The sequence below is a fragment of the Leguminivora glycinivorella genome, chromosome 16 (assembly GCF_023078275.1).
Source record: "Leguminivora glycinivorella isolate SPB_JAAS2020 chromosome 16, LegGlyc_1.1, whole genome shotgun sequence".
NCBI lineage: Eukaryota > Metazoa > Arthropoda > Insecta > Lepidoptera > Tortricidae > Leguminivora > Leguminivora glycinivorella.
In genome coordinates, this window is record NC_062986.1 from 13,729,632 (window position 1) to 13,748,063 (window position 18,432).

Here is an 18,432-nt window from a genome sequence, read left to right on the forward strand (position 1 = left end):
AATTGTTATTATTTTGCCTGGTATATCCGAGGTCTGAGTGATGCCTTCCTGGTAGGCTTAATATACCGTCGGCACTTCTCCTCAACAATGAGGGTGGCTGGTGGCGGGCCGGGGCGCGTAGGAGCCTTATGTTGCAGGTGGGGAAAACGGGACTACCAACATCGCGGCGGTGTGACGCCGGAGCGACTTACAACGAACGATGGCGTCATCTATCGGTCCGATGCGACGTCTACGACGTACTCTCTCTATATAAGACCTCGGATATACCAGGCAAAATAATAACAATTTTATTGGAAGGTAAAATTTTTATATTTTATTCCATGCACGGAAAAAAAAGCATCAGAAAATTATAAGAAAAACATGGACAGAAGTTATTTTTAAACTCAATTTCTATTTTATAAGTCTGAGAGAAATATTAAAAGTAAATCAGTTGACCGTGACGTCACTCGGCACAATTTCATATTAGTTCACAGTAGTTGACAGTTCTCAAAACGAAGCTTATTTGACTAGAAGGCAAGTAGCCTATTGAATGGTAGGTCGTTCCGCATACGTTTCTGAAGGCATAAGTAATGGAGTTTTTAGTTTACCTTCTGTATGAATCATGCGAATCCCGGTCCGAGTCGGCGTAGGGCGCCCAGTGCGCTGGCGCCGTGTCATTGTCCTCACGCTCGCTGTTGCTGGTACCTGGGGATGCCCTTTGTTTTAGTATACAAGTAGATAGTGTGGTATGTGGCGGTACTACAGATTTAATTATTACTATGGTAATCTTCATGAATTAATAATCTAATTAGTGGTTGGAGCCATTTTAAAAATGTTGGTCATAAAATATGTACGGTGTTAATTGGCCGTATTCATAATTAGTTTGTTCGCTTCAATTTTAGTGGTGTTTCATCCCTCGTGTGGGTTATTAAGTTTCATGTAAAACATAGAGGAATAAGTAAGGGAAGAGTTGTAACTTCATACATCAGTAAATGCAGGTTATTTGTATAGGCATAGTTAAGTGACATCTAGCGACAATCACGCGTGGCATACTAGGTGGCAACTGTGTCTCGTCTGCCAAAAAAATAATATTAGAATAGTTTACAACTTATATTACAAGCAGAAGGAATTGAAAACAGAATACTGATTGATACTATTGTAATATTAGCTGAAAATTGGTGAGCATTAGACTTTTCGTTCGTCCCGACATCTATTGACAAGTAGCAGTATTGTTAATTTACGCTAGTTGACGCGTGATTGACGTGTGATTGTTGCTAGATGTTAGATGTCACTTAACTATATCTATACAAATAACCCGCACTTACTGATGTATGGAGTTACAAGTCTTCCCTTACATATTCCTTTATGATGTAAAAAGGACTTTTTATCAGAATTATGATTCCAGCATTAGAAATTATGACTTTTGTTGTACCCGCTCGAAATATATTTTTCTGTGTTTCATTATACAGGGTGGCCCAAAATTATGTTGACAAAAAATAGGGAAATGTTAAAAAATAAATAAATATCGAAGTTACCGAAAATATTCTTTGGGCCTATATATATTGTATATTTCTACATACACCATGGATATTTCAACAGCATTCATGTCCATTCCGCAAGGTTTGCAATGTAGACCAATTGTGTAAAGACATTTTTCCCAGATTCATAAGCTCGATACGTTTCAGCCTACTTAAGTAAATTCACCCAACTTAAAACTATAAATTATAGTTTGTAATTAATCTTAAAACTCTAGCCTGTTTACTGATTACAACAATTAAGATATTTTACAAGCTATACGTGCAATAAATTAGACGAAAGTCATACTAGAGGTGCAGCGGCATATCGTTAATTTTTTGTTCTTATATTTGCGTTTGTACTTAAAAGCAAAGGGAGGATATTTTGAAGAAGATTTTATTTTTTTGGTCAAAAATTATTAAGGTTTCACATTTTCATTTGCAGGACAATCATTCGTGTAAGGACAGAAAAATAATTAAACAAACGTTTGTCAACGTATTTTTGGGCCACCCTGTTTTAAATTAATTTAGTGATTATGTCGCTTTCATAATAAGTAAACGATTATTAATATCTACAGTTAATAATTTAACGAAAATAATAATCACACGTCTTCGTTCGAGAACGAAACGATCGGCGTTTGATGATAAGCGCCAATAGTTCGGTGCATATAGAGCACGCAACGCTTCGAGGCTTCCAGGGTAGACGCGGCGACGAGGAACGACAGGAACGTGCCTCGCGACTCGCGCGGAGTAGAGTGATCGCAAAGCGGGATGTATGGGTATGGTGATGAGACTTGTACGTATACTCACAGTGGTCGACGGGCGTGATGGAGAGCGCGGGCGCGTCGGGCAGCGGGTCGGCGGGCGGCGCGGGCGAGGCGGGCGCGGGCGGCGACGGCGAGTCCAGCGAGATCACCGCGCCCGTGCCCCCGCGCCCGCTCCGGGGGATCGGTAGCCCGACGACGACACCGCCTCCACACCTGCAGGAACACATACGCTCATCATTCACGAACAAAATAGCCGATCCTAAATTATTGCACCATCAAATTCGGGCGGCATGGCGCGGACGTCCGTTCCGTATGTAACTCCGTATAGACGGATAAAGTCTAAGAGCGTGCGCAGACAGAGAGCGTTCTGGAGTTCTGCGTTCAGAGTTCTGCGTTCTTTAGAATGTAGAGAACCCGTCAAAATTTCCCCTGTCGCCCTTAGAGTTGGTAAGGCGCTTTTTCTATGGTATCTACACAGTATAAGGATAAATCAGTAGTTAAGAGATAACATACACTAGAGACATTTCGACGGCTACCTCGGCGATCATAAAATGTTTGAATAGATGTTTGGGGTGGTGCATGCGGTAACACGTCAGCCGCGATAGCTGGAGACCCGGGTTCGACTCACGGCTTTGCCACCAGTGGGCTTGATCGCTTTTTCTTTAGTGTATGGTATCTATTTCAGTTTATAGATTATTATTTATTAATTAAATTTTGCTGACAACATGAATGACCTAGAATTATCTTCCTTATTTATTACTTACCTTTTCCATTCTACGCCCATCTTTTATGAAGGGCCAATGCCAAGTGATTGGTTCACCAATGTGTAAACAGCGGCTCTTATCTTGGCCAAGGGGGTGCTCCAAGGGTTGGCCCCATGTGTACAGCAGCCATAAGAATATGGGCCAAATTGTCAAAACTGAGGTTCAAAAGTTTTAAGCTTGTGTCAAGAGATGGCAGTCTATGCACTATGATTATACATTTTACTTTTGACAGTAAGTCTCTACAATACTCAATCCTCTTTGCCACTTAGAAACATACCGGGCGTCCGTCCCTAAAACCGATCCCAAAATGAAAAGGGCCGATAAGAAGGACCCTCACCACCCTCTTTCATCACGATTTCATGGGAAGGATCACCCTCTTTCATCTTGACGTCGTCGACTTTAAACACATGAATATGAATCACAAAATCATCATATTTTATAGATCATATAAAGTTTCGACGTTTATTTCTCCCTGGCCGTTACGAGTTATTCACGGTGTTTTCTTCCACGTCCGAATTTGCAATCATATACGTTTACTTAACTATCAGCCCGCTTGTCTGTTTCTGTTATACTAAAGATATACTCACCATTGGAAGAAGAGTAGTTGTCGTCAGTCTTGATAGTGATGTCATCTGGCGGCGTGGCTTTGGGCTGCGGCACCTTCCTCTTCAATGGAAGCTCATCTTCAGAATCTGAGGTTAAGTCTACGAGAACCTCTGTGGCTTTTGGCGTTCGGTTCTCACCGACTGCTGCTCGTTTGGCGTTGTTGCCAGCTTCTACTGGTATGACTTCTGTTGAATGAAGATAGTAAATTGATGAAAACATTTTCAATTCGTAAAATCGGAAAAAAAAATTGCCTCTTTCCATTTCATAATTTTTCAAAAGCTATTGTGAATAAATCGTCAGCTGCTGGTCGTATCGCGTTTTTGATAGCGAGTCAGATGTGTTGGGGATGCAAGATACCTAACACTACTCCTCGCTTCGCTCGTCGTCGTATCTAACGCGGGCTCTGGGACAATATTTCCTTTTCGAAAGCGTGTCATAATTCTGCTGTTGTAATAGTATGCTATACGATTATTATGGTACATAAAATGATGCTAAATCAAAGTCGACCAAAGTAATGTTCTGTGAAACAATATTCTGCCAAATGTGTTGTATGCGTGGTAGTAATAATGCCTACTATGTTTTCTGCAAAATTACCATTCGACCGAAAGTTTTTCTGCGAAACATGTTATGCGAAGTGTCTTTCTGACCAAAATTATTCTGCCAGATGAGGGTAACCCCGCCTAGCCTTACAAAGTGAAGAACATCAAACTCGAGAAATTTTGCATATACATAGAATTCAAACAGGCGTTTAGCACATTTGTGGACAGAAAGTGGTAAGACATACTATGAGTAAGTACATAGTGTATGAATGCGCGTACGGACCCAGGTCGTCGGAGATGAGCGTGACGGGCTCGGCGGCGGGCGCGGCCTGCGTGGGCGCGCGCGGCGGCGGCGCGTGCGCCGACCAGCTGCCGTCCGCGTGCAGCTGGATCTCGTTGCAGTCGCTGGCCAGCCGCGGCGACGTTAGCACTTCTTGGAAGTATCTGCGAAGAGAAACAAACTTTAACTAGACGCAAGCCACGTGCAAGCCTTGATTTATCACTCAGAGTCCGGTAACTAAGAGATACGGGGATACAGTGGCCGGACACACGACACTCACCCGTCCACCACCAGCGAGTCGTAGAGCGCGGGCCGGTCGCACACGGGACACACCCACGTGGGCTTGCGCTCGTTCATCTGCAGGAACAGCGAGGCGTCGAAGCACTGCAGGTGCGGGCAGTTGGCCGGCCGACACGGACACGACATGCGCATCTTGCCCAGCGGACACATCAGCGACACGCGCAGGGACGTCGTCGCGATCTCGCTGTCGTAGTCTTCTGACAGCTTCTCTTTTACTGTAAGGAAGAATGTTATTAGTGTTAGGGACATTTGCGTACAAAATAGGAAAAGATAATGTGCTACATGCAGAAGTAAAATCGCTGTGCTGTGCGTTAATAGCCCGGTCCACACACCACGAGGAAATTTCTTTGCGCAGCAAATGTTTAATGTAGATATGCCTCGGCCGAGCGCGCGTATAGCTCGTTTGAAGAACCTGCCTCGGCGGAGGCACGTCTACATTGGATATTTGCCGCGCCAGCACACATTGCCTCTCGACGCGCCTCGCTCTGTGTGGACCCAGGCGACCTGGCTAATAATTACAATCTGTTAATGGCGCAAATGCTTCAGAAGTAAGACCGCGTATTGGAGACACGCAACGTGAAACTTTGCTAAAGTTCAAGCGTGACATTGCGTTATCACGTTACGCTGCACCTGCATTCTATTAAAACGAGAATTTGCTCGAGAGTCGAGTTGACTGGCACGAAAGACGCATACATTTATTACTTTCATTGAGTACTGGGCGAACAGTAATTAGCACAAGCGATACGAATATTTTGCGTACAAGTGCGAAATCACAATATGGGTTTCAATGTAATTAATGTTTTCCTGTAGCTTTACAGTAGATGCACGTTGAGCAACACTCACCAGTTACTTCAAGGCAATGAGGATCGAGTATTATAGAGAGTTACTGTCGAAGTAAAATGTGTAATCACAGTGCATAGACTGCCATCTCTTGACTCAGGCTTAAAACTTTTGAACCTCAGTTTGGACAATTTGGCCCATATTCTTAGCTTGATATGTGTTAAAATGTTAAATATTAATATTAGCGCCATCTAGCTGAGCGTACCCCAAGGGTGTAATGCCATCTAGGCCACTGTACCTTTTTCTGTATGGTACTGAGGTACGTTTTTTCTTAAACTTTATCTGTCTATACGGAGTTATATGTCTTTGCTTCAAGGCAAAGAGGATCGAGTATCATAGAGAGTTAGTTTCAAAGTAAAATGTGTAATCACAGTGCATAGACTGCCATCTCTTGATACAAGCTTAAAACTTTTGAACCTCAGTTTTGACCATTTGGCCCATATTGTTAGCTAGACATGTGTTAAAATGTCAAATCCATACTAATATTATAAATGCGAAAGTAACTCTGTCTGTCTGTCTGTCTGTCTGTTACGCTTTCCCGCTTAAACCACGCAACCGATTTTGATGAAATTTGGAACAGACAATCTTTAGACCCTGAGACAGAACATAGGCTACTTTTTATTTCGAAGAAAAGGGATGAAGGGGTTGAAAAAGAGGTTGAAAGTTTGTATGGGATTTCTTAATTTTAAATGATAAAACCATGAAACTTTATATTTTAGCACTTGATAAGAAATCATTAAACATATATTTAAAGTCACATACAGGTCGAACGCGATTAATCAACATTATTTTTACCTTTAAAATAAACATGGTGGGAAATAAACATTAACTAAAAGCGGGTAGATTATATTTATTTGTCTACCCCGAACATTTATATAAATTAATATCGGGTAGTTTTGTGTTGTTTACATCTCCGGTGACATTTTGCTGGGACGTCAGTCTTCCGCGACCACGGCCAGTGCAACCTGGCCGAAACGTTGGGAAAAAAGGTAAAAATAATGTTAATTAATCGCGTTCGACCTGTATGTGACTTTAAATATGTGTACAAAGCGCGAGAACTTAAATTGTTATATCATTAAACATCTTGATAAGGGATAGGGATAGGGATAGCGATAGGGATAGCGATAGGGAAAGGGATAGCGATAGGGATAGCGATAGGGATAGCGATAGGGATAGCGATAGCGATAGCGACAGCGATAGCGATAGCGACAGCGATAGCGATACGGATACGGATACGGATAATATGGGTATCGTTAGCGGGATACGGATAATCGTTCGGCGGTCTCTTACAATCAATGTGCTCTAAGACGATCGTTGTTTGCTTGCTTGAAGATAACGTTTGCGATAAGTATAAGCAAAATGTAAAAAATTGTAAGGGATAATAGAAAAAAGTACTTTTTACCCACCGATCATAGTGTCGAAATACGGGCTATGTGGGATGTTTATAAAGGTTTCCCCAGCGTATATAGAATTACCTACGCTGTGGTCGATGTGTAATATTTCTACAATCATTGCAAGCAAAAGTATTATGTGCAATCGAAATAATCGCAGATAAATATACCTACAGAGAAACCTACGGTCCCTACGGATCCAAATGAAAATCTTAATGAATACTTTTATTACGCGGGCGAAGCCGCGGGTAAAAGCTAGTAATTATATTAGCGCCATCTAGCCGAACGTTCCCCAAAGGTGTAACGCCATCTAGGCCACCGTACCTTTTTCTCTAGGGCGTACGTTTTTGTCTTAGACTTTATCCGTCTATAAGGAGTTACATGTCTTTGCTTCAAGGCGATCAGTGATTGAGTCAAACCTGAAATAAAGGTAGACTTACTGAGCGAGCGCGTGTAGTCGGGGTTCTTGGTGCCCTTGTTCTTGAGCCGCAGCAGCAGCTCGGCGGAGGTCAGCTTGCGCACGAGGAACACGCTGAGCACGTACGCGCGAGTGAAGTCCGACGCCCACGTCACCTGTTGTGAAAGGAGCTCATATCATACATCATACATTTATGCCCCATTATAATCCTGAGCACTGTTTCGGAATCGTGGGACGGGCCCCTGATGAGTCACTGGATTTGTCTGCATGCCCCTTCCTTATGTGGCGGGCCATTGGCTATTTTAAGTTTTAGTTAGTGTTATTAGTTTTAAATAATATTAACTCTAGCTTTAAGGTTTTTAGTAATAAGGACTAACTCCTATGGACTTTTGTTTGCAATAAATGATTTTTATTCTATTTATTTTTATAACATAACATGTAGTGAAATTAAACTTTTTTCCATTATTTTATGATTTCTTTGATTCCAACGTATGATTGAAGATTTTTGAAATATTTGGTGAACAACCGACTTGTTGGAGTTTAAAAGTATGTTAGTAATGTTTGTACCTGCACTGTGTTGGCCACGGTAGGACACAGTTTGACCAGCGACGATATGTTCACAGGCCGCGGTGGCCGCTTCGGCTCCGGTGTTGGTTTGTTTGTTGGGATTGGGTTCTAAAAACATGAAGAAGGTTAATTTATAATGGCTTAAATCATTTAAACTTTCAAAATAAATAAAAAATCACAACTCTTTTTTATTTTTTTTGTGGGAACCGTTCTGCCGATACCGACGTGACATTTTTTGAATATTTTCGTAAGTGTGGAAGACGAGAGAAATACTCACTGGCAATGGACACATTTTGTTGTTGACTTTAACATTAACACTTGGCGGGAAGCAGTCTTCTTGTTCACACGTCGTCTCCAGGAGGCAAAACCTTAGTTGGGCCTGTCAACAAACAAATCAATATAGCCATCTATTTAATGTATGTTTAGTTGTTTGCCATGTACTAGATAATCCATACTAATATTATAAATGGGAAAGTGTGTCTGTTTGTTTGTCCGTCTTTCACTGCAAATCGAAGCGACGAATTGACGAAGGTGGAGATAGTTGAAGGGATGGAGTGACATAGGCTACTTTTTGCCTGTTTCTAACGCGAACGAAGCCGCGGGCAAAAGCTTGTGTAAAATAAGTCTTAAATCTGGCCTCTTGATGTCGTGGGTCTACGCACTTCGCAAGGTAGGCACAGTATTTTCTTGTAGCAAATCCTATAGATGTTTAATTTATTGCTACTACCTTGTAAATGAAGCATTCCCTAATGAATAGCCAGGTCCACACTGACCGCACGCCTCGCGAGGCAATGTCCGTGTTCATGCGCGCACGTTTGCCTCGCCAGAGGAAATTAGCTCGGCAAGATGGCGGCCCTCGGTCAGCTGTTCAAAATAGTTCTGCACGAGAGCACATATTTATTGCTATGGATGTACCATAATGTTTGAATTGTCTGCGTGTCTTGGGTGAGAATCATAGTAGATACGAGTATTGTCTAGTTCTCACCTGTATAACGTAGTCTAGTTTGTTGCTGGTGCCGACAATATCTTTGCCGCAGGCGATGTCTGTGGCCTGTGCGGGTGTCAGGTGGAACTGGTAGGCGCCCTCTTGCATGCGGCCCGCCTGTGTCGGCATCATGGTGGTCGGCTTCATCAACTCTGCCATCACGTCATAGAACGGCAATCTGAAACAAATTCGAAGTTAACCCATGGTTCCGAAGCACAAAAGTGTACTAAGTAAGGAGCTGTCCAAGGTACTACTAAAGGCTAAGCTAGCTAATGGAGACTGTACAGTTCTAGTTCTGTGACCCTTTTGAAAACGAGTACGTCTCGCAGAGTTAAGGTTTAAAAGATGATGTGATATTTTTCATACAAAATGATTTTTTTATATATTTTTTTCGTTTTTTCTGTCTAAAACAATGCATTAAGGTATTTAAAGCTATTTTTGAGGATATTTGGTATTAGGAATAATTTCGTTTGATTTTTAATAATTTTATTCATGTACTGTTGGTATAAGTCGTTAAAATCCACTAAAATCAGTGTTTAAAACTCTTAAAATACGAATTTCATGCAAAAAAAATTAAGCTGTAATGTTATATCAAAATTTAGGTACACGAATACACAATGATTTGTCATATCAAAAAAATATAATTTTGTATGGAGAATTAAAATTTTCAACGCGGTAGCGACCCCTAAAATGTAACGAAAAATTCTGAAAAAAAAATTACAATGATTTTTAGTACCAGAGAACAATTTGAGGGGTGAGACATAGAACTTTTTAACACGGATAAAATATGAATCACCCTAAGGGATGTATTCCCACTAGTTACCGCCAAGTTAGTAGCGATGACAACTAGAGATGGGCGCTGACGGGTAAATACCGGGAAAATACCCATATCTACCCAATCTACCCGGTATTTACCCGTATCTACCCAAATGAGCGGGTATAAAAAATAATCTATGAAATTAAAGATTATTCTTAATTTACATGACTGAAATATATTTTTCTACTAAAATAAATATATATATTTGACTAACTAATATTAAAATGTTAACAGAGATTCCAAATATTCCATATATCATGTGTAATTTACCACATTCAATTAAAAAGTTGTATTCCCCAGATGTTTTAGGCCCACTAAGTATTCAAATAACTTACTTAACTTAAACACGGTGGACAGACAAATTCAAATTCATTAGCCAATGAGGTCACAGCTTTGCAAAACGCCAGGTAGTTGCATCCGTATTGAAAGGGTGCAATAAGTCACTTGACCGGTCAGTTACTTTTTTTTATTTTTATTCATGGGATATTTATACTTTAGTTTGTACTTAGTTAAACAAGCGCCACGTCCATGTGTGATTTTAATTAACACTTGCTTTGAATTCGGACTGTAATAATGCCTTCTATGTGACTTCGGCTAGATACTGGACTTCGGCTAGATAGTAGGCTTTACCAAACAAACAGCAAGTAACATTTTAGTGCTATAATTTTGGTTTTCGACGCTAAAAGCTACTATAGATGTCGTATAAAGGTTTTCGGCGTGACCGCCTGTCGTATAAAAGCCTCCAGTAACACCTTTTAGCTCTATAAGCTTGTACCGCTAAAAGGTGTTATTATATATAGTCCTCCTCATCGTTTTCGATGACGGCGACGTTTCCTTACATGTGCTCTAATGTGGCTGGCTAGGCCGAACTTGCTTTTAAATACTCGCTGGCACGGGTGGCAATAAAGTTCGCCAGCGGAGTTATACGTGTACACGTAGGAGGGCTTAGGTCTCTCTTTTCGTAATTGGCGCTTTTCATCTAAGGTTTTGAGGCGGTTATCCTCAAATGCCTTAACACCGTTATAGATGGTAGTTCGCCAAGATGACCTTTTCCCAGCAAGCTCCTCCCAACGCTCATGGTCGATGTCGCAAGCGTTCAGATGTCGTTTGAGCACGTCCTTGTAGCGCAGGTGCTGACCACCGTGCCTTCGCTTACCCGCCGCTAACTCAGAGTAGAGAATAGTTTTTGGCAAACGGTGGTCGCCCATTCTAAGGACATGCCCACACCATCTAAGCTGCCGCTGCATTAATATGGCCTCCATGCCATATAATCCCGAACGACGCAAGACCTCGGAGTTGGGGACGCGATCCTGCCACTTGATCCTAAGTATAGACCGCAGACATCTCAGGTGGTAAGTGTCTACTTTTTTAACGTCTGTTTTGTAGAGGCACCATGTCTCTGCTCCATATAAAAGGACAGGGATGATTAACGCCTTGTAGATGCTAATTTTTGTCTCGAGTTTGAGATCATATATATCACCATTTTATAGAGCCGCTATAGGCCTGGTCTATAACAGGATCAAATATGACTATTATAGAACAATATTACTGTATAATGGTGTTAGAAATCACTGTTATGCAATCAATTTGCGCTATTAAGGTTACCAACAAGCCGCTTATAGTATTTTTAGTAGTTGTGTTTTAACAGATTTAAAACCTAACTATACCACTATTTTGGGATATAGTGGCTTTGGAAAACACTGCTATAGTATTTAACACTGTATAGTAGTGATATGAATACCATTATAGATATATCTCATCGCCGTATACGCCACAATGACTCTTTAAATATCACAGACCTGTTGATAATGATTTCGGTATCTCTTTTAAAACACAATAGCGTTATAGCTGAGTTTACTATATGTTTTATAAACCAAATCAGATATATAAGAGTAGAAAACGATTACTTTTAAATGACAATTTTGACCTTAAAAGGCTGTTTTATGGTGTTTATACATCGTAATTATGAAATCAGGCCAAAGATGCGGTATCTGGTTCCGTACAGTGTTTTTCTAGAAATTAACTTTAAAAATACACATAGCGACCAATTGTAGTTTAGATTTGTCATACTAAAAAGAAAACAACATTTATTAATACTGTTTAAAAGATCTTTCTATAGTAAAACATTGAAAACAAGTATTGTTTTCTATATAAAGAACTTATAAGTTAACTGGATCATAGTTAAATTCTCATGCAACCCTAATTGAATCCACGATGGCGGGCTTATGGCAGTGAATGCGTATAATAAGTGATATAGTCGAACTATAAAAGCGTATGTTCCACTTTTCGTTAAGTTCCTCGTTTAGAACAGTTTTTGTTAAATATTACACACATTAAATTATTTTAGAAATTTCGCATTAAAAGGGACGGCAACTGCTATTATAGAACAAAATAACATGTATAACGGAATCTCAAATGCTACTATAGCATACATTGATACTATAATAGCGTTACTGTGTCCTCTATGTCAACAAATTAGCACAATAGTCATCATTACATCACCATTATAGACCTTAAACGTCACGGATGATACTGCTATAGGCCTATTATATCACTAAATGGCTGCATAATTGCGCCAAATCGGCTCTACAATACCAATATAGACTATTTATAGGACCATTTAGTGTGATTTAATTTGGTGTCCTCGACCACTATAGGACCAGAAATTGTTACTTGAGAGGAACTATAATAAGCACACAAAATTTCATCCCCATCGGTTCAGCCGTTTAGGAGGAGGAGGTAACAAACACACAAGCATGTCAATGATATTTAACAAATTCCTTATTCAATACAAATACTTCGATATATGTTTATAGAACTATATTAATAAAATATAAATATATTATACAATACGAAGAAAACATTTTTTCACGATTAAATTCAATTTATGACCCATTTTATTACAATATTTATTTATACCCACCCATTAGGGTAGAAAAGGTAAATATCGGGTAGATTGGGTAAATACCCGGTAAATACCCGATATCTACCCCGGGTATTTTCCCGCCGCCCATCTCTAATGACAACTATTGGAGAAAAAAAGGAGATGTAAGGTCCCAGTAGTAGGTACCATTGGAAGCTACTTGGTGATAAGTAAGGGGAATAACTCGATAGTAAGTAGCAGTACTCACTTCTTGAACTTGACGTCGGGGTGCACGGGGTAGGGCGGCAGCGGCGCGGTGGGCGAGGGCGAGGGCATGGGCGCGAGCGCGGCGCCCGGCGTGCCGTACCCGTGGTACATGCCGCTCGCGTACATGTTCTGTCGTGCCTGTCGAATACACCTACTTTCAGCCGCCATTTTTAATACCCATTCATTGCCGGAGACGCGAATTCGCATCACGAATACATGTTAATTGTAATGCGCATGCGGGCGCCAGCAATGAATGGGTTAACAGGAATGTAAATTAAAAAAAACCAGCTAATTGCGAGTTGGACATGGTTCTTAGGCTTTCTTCCATTTTTCTTATTCGTGGTTTTATTTCTGTTTGTATAGTATAAGATATTATTTAAATTTCATAGTTTTAGAACGTCTGGTTTCTTCAACAAGTATACATTTTTTTTATACTACGTCGGTGGCAAACAAGCATACGGTCCGCCTGATGGAAAGCGGAATTGAAATTTTCCTATTAGTTTTGATTCCCATGAGAATTTAGAAAAGTAAATGTTTTGCGACCCTTTTTAGGGTTCCGTAGTCAACTAGGAACCCTTATAGTTTCGCCATGTCTGTCTGTCCGTCCGTCCGTCCGTCCGTCCGTCCGCGGATAATCTCAGTAACCGTAAGCATTAGAAAGCTGAAATTTGGTACCAATATGTATATCAATCACGCCAACAAAGTGCAAAAATAAAAAGTGGAAAAAAATGTTTTATTAGGGTACCCCCCCTACATGTAAAGTGGGGGCTGATATTTTTTTTCATTCCAACCCCAACGTGTGATATATTGTTGGATAGGTATTTAAAAATGAATAAGGGTTTACTAAGATCGTTTTTTGATAATATTAATATTTTTGGAAATAATCACTCCTAAAGGAAAAAAAGTGCGTCCCCCCCCTCTAACTTTTGAACCATATGTTTAAAAAATATGAAAAAAATCACAAAAGTAGAACTTTATAAAGACTTTCTAGGAAAATTGTTTTGAACTTGATAGGTTCAGTAGTTTTTGAGAAAAATACGAAAAACTACGGAACCCTACACTGAGCGTGGCCCAACACGCTCTTGTTTTCGCATTTAGATGGAATTTCGATTTTTTTCACAGCTTTATAGAATAAAATTATAAATGTGACTACATGGTTTTAATTTGAATTCGATACCTTCACGCGTTCTCGAGATAAAGGGTCTTGACTGACAGATGGACACTGGACACACAAAGTGATCCTGAATGGGTTCTGGTTTTTAGGGTTCCGTAGTCAACTAGGAACCCTTATAGTTTCGCCATGTCTGTCTGTCCGTCCGTCCGTCCGTCCGTCCGTCCGTCCGTCCGTCCGTCCGTCCGCGGATAATCTCAGTAACCATTAGCACTAGAAAGTTGAAATTTGGTACCAATATGTATATCAATCACGCCAACAAAGTGCAAAAATAAAAAATGGAAAAAAATGTTTTATTAGGGTACCCCCCCTACATATAAAGTGGGGGCTGATATTTTTTTTCATTCCAACCCCAACGTGTGATATATTGTTGGATAGGTACTTAAAAATGAATAAGGGTTTACTAAGATCGTTTTTTGATAATATTAATATTTTCGGAAATAATCGCTCCTAAAGGAAAAAAAAAGTGCGTCCCCCCCCCTCTAACTTTTGAACCATATGTTTAAAAAATATGAAAAAAATCACAAAAGTAGAACTTTATAAAGACTTTCTAGGAAAATTGTTTTGAACTTGATAGGTTTAGTAGTTTTTGAGAAAAATACGGAAAACTACGGAACCCAACACTGAGCGTGGCCCGACACGCTCTTGGCCGGTTTTTCCTTTTAAGGTATGGAACCCGAAACATACAATGGTTAGAGTAGCGGTAAATAAATGTATGTAAAAGTTACCGTGACCGGCATCCCCTGCTGGCGAGAGTCCGTGTTGTAGCCGCTGACGGCGGGGTGCTGGTACATGTTGCGCTGCGCCAGCCCCGGCGCCAGCGGGTCCTTACCCTGCGCGCCGCCCGGCACGCCGCCCGACCCTAGTGCCTGGTTGTTCCTGTTCAATCATAAACTATCATCGCCACTATCCCTTGTCTCCAATTTACACTGGTATTCTAACGCCTCGTTCCAGATCTGTCCCAGACAATTTTAATATTTTGATGGTTATTCGTTCAGATTTTTGACAATGGCGTTCCAGGGGTTATATTAGAAGTAGTCAAAATATTATTGCATTTTTACATTGTGCAGCTTGACTCAACAGTCGAAGCAGTGCATGCGTAGCACCACACATGTTCATGTATAGGACTTTATTGGGGCTTGAAATAGAATTCGAATTTGCTTGTTCTGTCATTCGTCTCGCAACCTAACAGGTGCAGTTTATAGCAACACACACTAACGCCCCAACACCGAAGCCATCATGCATCAACTGTTAGACTCCGACTTCCACACTGGAGCATCGACTGGGAGGTAACACTTGCCTAGAGTAGGTGTTCTTATTCGAACGTCCGTTTTCAGTAGCTTTGAGCCGCGATCTAAGTTCGGAGTTGCCATTTTCGGAGGGTGCCGCATTACTCGGTGCCGCGTTTCCTACCCTCGCTGAAGATCGTGTTTTAACCATTGTTGATGAGCGACCATCTCATGTCAACTGAAATTCAGCCGTCACAATGGACGTAAGTCAAAAGTCAACTACACAACTGTGGGAGTTTTCTGGAAAATTTCTTGTGGAAAATCACTGCACGGCCGTCTGCTTATTTCTCTTACACTAAGCGCCAAATTTAGATGAAAGGGATAGGGCTCTAGTGACATCTGCAATTGAATAATTACTTTTAGTCATCAATGGTTAAAACATGTCTTTCAGCTTTAATACCACTAAACGAACCGCAAGTCCTCTACGATGTTTTACGATAATTTAGATCAATGATGGTGTTGCCTTTTTGATTATTTTGACAAATTATTCCACTGCAGCTGTGAAGGAGCTTGCTAAGGAGAAAAAGTATATTATAAGTTTACAATGAGACCGGGAGTGGCTTCGGGACACTGGAGCTAAAGATAAGAGAAATAAGATGACTGTCCTGTCAATGAAATTTTCCAGAAAAGTATACCATTAACAACAAGTTGCTCCATAGTCAGCCTGGACTTTACACAACACAGCAGGATTGCATTAGGTGTTTAGTGTTTTAGTCAAGGCTAGCTTGTGGACACATAAACAACAAATCATTGTATGTGAGAGAAACTTGCAACAGTCAAGAGGGATGGGGACAAGCTTAAAAATTAAATAAAAAGTCACATTATAATTGATCATTTTGTAAATATTATTCTCTAGAACTTTATTTTACAGTCCACTCTTGAATGGTAGACAATATAAAAGTTAGAAAGCATTTTTATTAAATATTCTTTAAAAGTTCATTATAGAAATTACTATATTTAACAAAAATTATATAAATTTAAGGTAAAAAAAAAAAACGCGAACAGGACTAATTAGATATACATACTTAGATATAAAACTTCATAGGTATACATCATGAATTTGAACTTGTAATTTATTATCTGATATTGTGATTAAGTATTATGATACTTCTTTCAAAAGATTGTCATGTTATATGTATTGTTTGGGTATGATAATAACAAATCATGGTAATAAAGTAGCTAAAGGACCATTAAAACAAAATGACGATGGCTGCGGCGTCGTCATCAAAAGGACTGATGAGAGCTACTAGAAATAAATCAAAATCAAAATTTTGTATTTATATGCCACAACTAAAAGGCCGGTCGCCAAATTTTCATTGATTGTACGAAGCCAGCAATTGTTTACTGTGCTATATGATTTTTTAGAAAATAATATATATCTTTAATACTGTACAAAATGACCCTAATGGTTCACGTTGTGCCTTGACTTATCATAGAGCACCTCAAGCCGCGAATTTGGAAAATGTTTAAATTGGAGCGGCACCATACACCAGGAAACATTTTTTTATTAATATGAAATGTTGGTAGCCAGATAAACAAACATACGAATATTCTATAAAAGTAAGTTTTTAGGAAAAAACGTTTACGGAACCCAAACAATATGGATGTCAGGTGTTCAAATGAAAGTTACTCACCATGATATCGCGTTACCGTAATCGTAATACCTACTCATATTAACTATAAGTCATAAAAATTACACTGACATTTAGTAACACTTAATTTAACTATTTACGAATATCTTACAAAACGCCACACTATTTGACGCCTGCTGCATTATTCAGCCGCCACGTTGGACATAGACTAACAATAAAGCAGTTTACTTTTTTAAGTAACATCTATATATGCCTTTACATGTTAAGCTAAAGGGCCGTTTGTGTTTAAGTTAAAATTTGTTTAGGAAAGTATATGCTATGCTACAGAATAATTGGAGGTTGATCTTGCTATTGGCTTCAACATATTTCATCCACAAAAGAATTAGTCCTTAGAAGAAAACATGGAACATAGTGAATCTTTATTTCGTCAACATAAATATAAAGCTTACATACATGGAAGTGACCACAGACGAAATAGAGAATTGGTGCATCATTTCCGGATCCCAATTAGTAGGGTTGTCGAAACGTTGAAATTACGTTCGGATATAAAAACAGATTTAAATTGCTGCGTTAATTTGGTGTCTGAATGGAATTGAATTATTAGGCAATCCAACATTAATCAAATGTATATACTATAAATGAATATCGTTTCATATATCGATTTTTTGCAGATGTAAATAATATCCTATCTATACCTATGTCCTATTAAATTAGATACGTATAGGATACACGTACCTAATTTAATTTCTTAACTCTAGGTCTACGAGAAGTACCCTGTTGGCTATTAGATTAGGTATGTTGTGTTCCCTTCATAGAATTCATATATATATAGTACGTTTTATTCGTTTCACTTTTGAGGAACTGTAGTCATTTGAAGTCGATATATACGCCTACGCCTCCCCGAGCTAGTCTGTTCGGAAAGTGAAGAGTCGTAAAATGTATGGGGTGACTGGGGTCCGCATGCAATCCACGGCTCTTCTCTTTCCGAACACACTCTACAGGGTCTTGACAGACAGGCAGACAGATAGGTGAGATAGGTACCATTATGTACGAAACAATCACCTTGTACTATCAGCTGCAAAAGTGCATGGAGAAGTTATGAATTAATTCATTGATAAATTCGCCATCCACTTTTGCAGCTGATAGTACATTGTACAGTAATGTAACTTTAACTTTATTAGTACTACATAGATACATGTTTCCGAACGCATTAAGAGGAAACATCATTATTCGTTTGTGTCACTACCGGTTCCTAGTCGATAATGCGGTACAACTTCCTGTATTCTATCGATATCGATAAACTATTATTCGGTTGAATATGTACACAAGAAGATATTTTATTACCTAGGAATTACGCCCTGTCCCTGTTTGGACATAGAACTAAATTCTTGAAATTAGTTTTAAAAGGCTTAGTAATAACAACCGATAAAGCTTACAAACTAAACTTTGGCTATGTCCAAAAATAGAGCGAGAGAAATAATTG

General features: G+C 39.7%; 1 protein-coding gene across 1 annotated transcript; it reads right to left on the minus strand.

Annotated features, from left to right (window-relative positions):
- Positions 1–583: 583 nt before the first annotated feature.
- On the minus strand, positions 584–17,137 carry LOC125234582 (E3 SUMO-protein ligase PIAS3). Its single transcript, XM_048140878.1, is given in 13 exon segments — positions 584–684; positions 2,304–2,424; positions 2,427–2,473; positions 3,612–3,815; positions 4,453–4,613; positions 4,730–4,964; positions 7,421–7,553; positions 7,966–8,073; positions 8,243–8,344; positions 8,951–9,128; positions 12,899–13,035; positions 14,797–14,947; positions 16,992–17,137. Coding segments are annotated over 13 exon segments (1,716 nt in total). The 5' UTR covers positions 17,030–17,137.
- Positions 17,138–18,432: the final 1,295 nt, after the last annotated feature.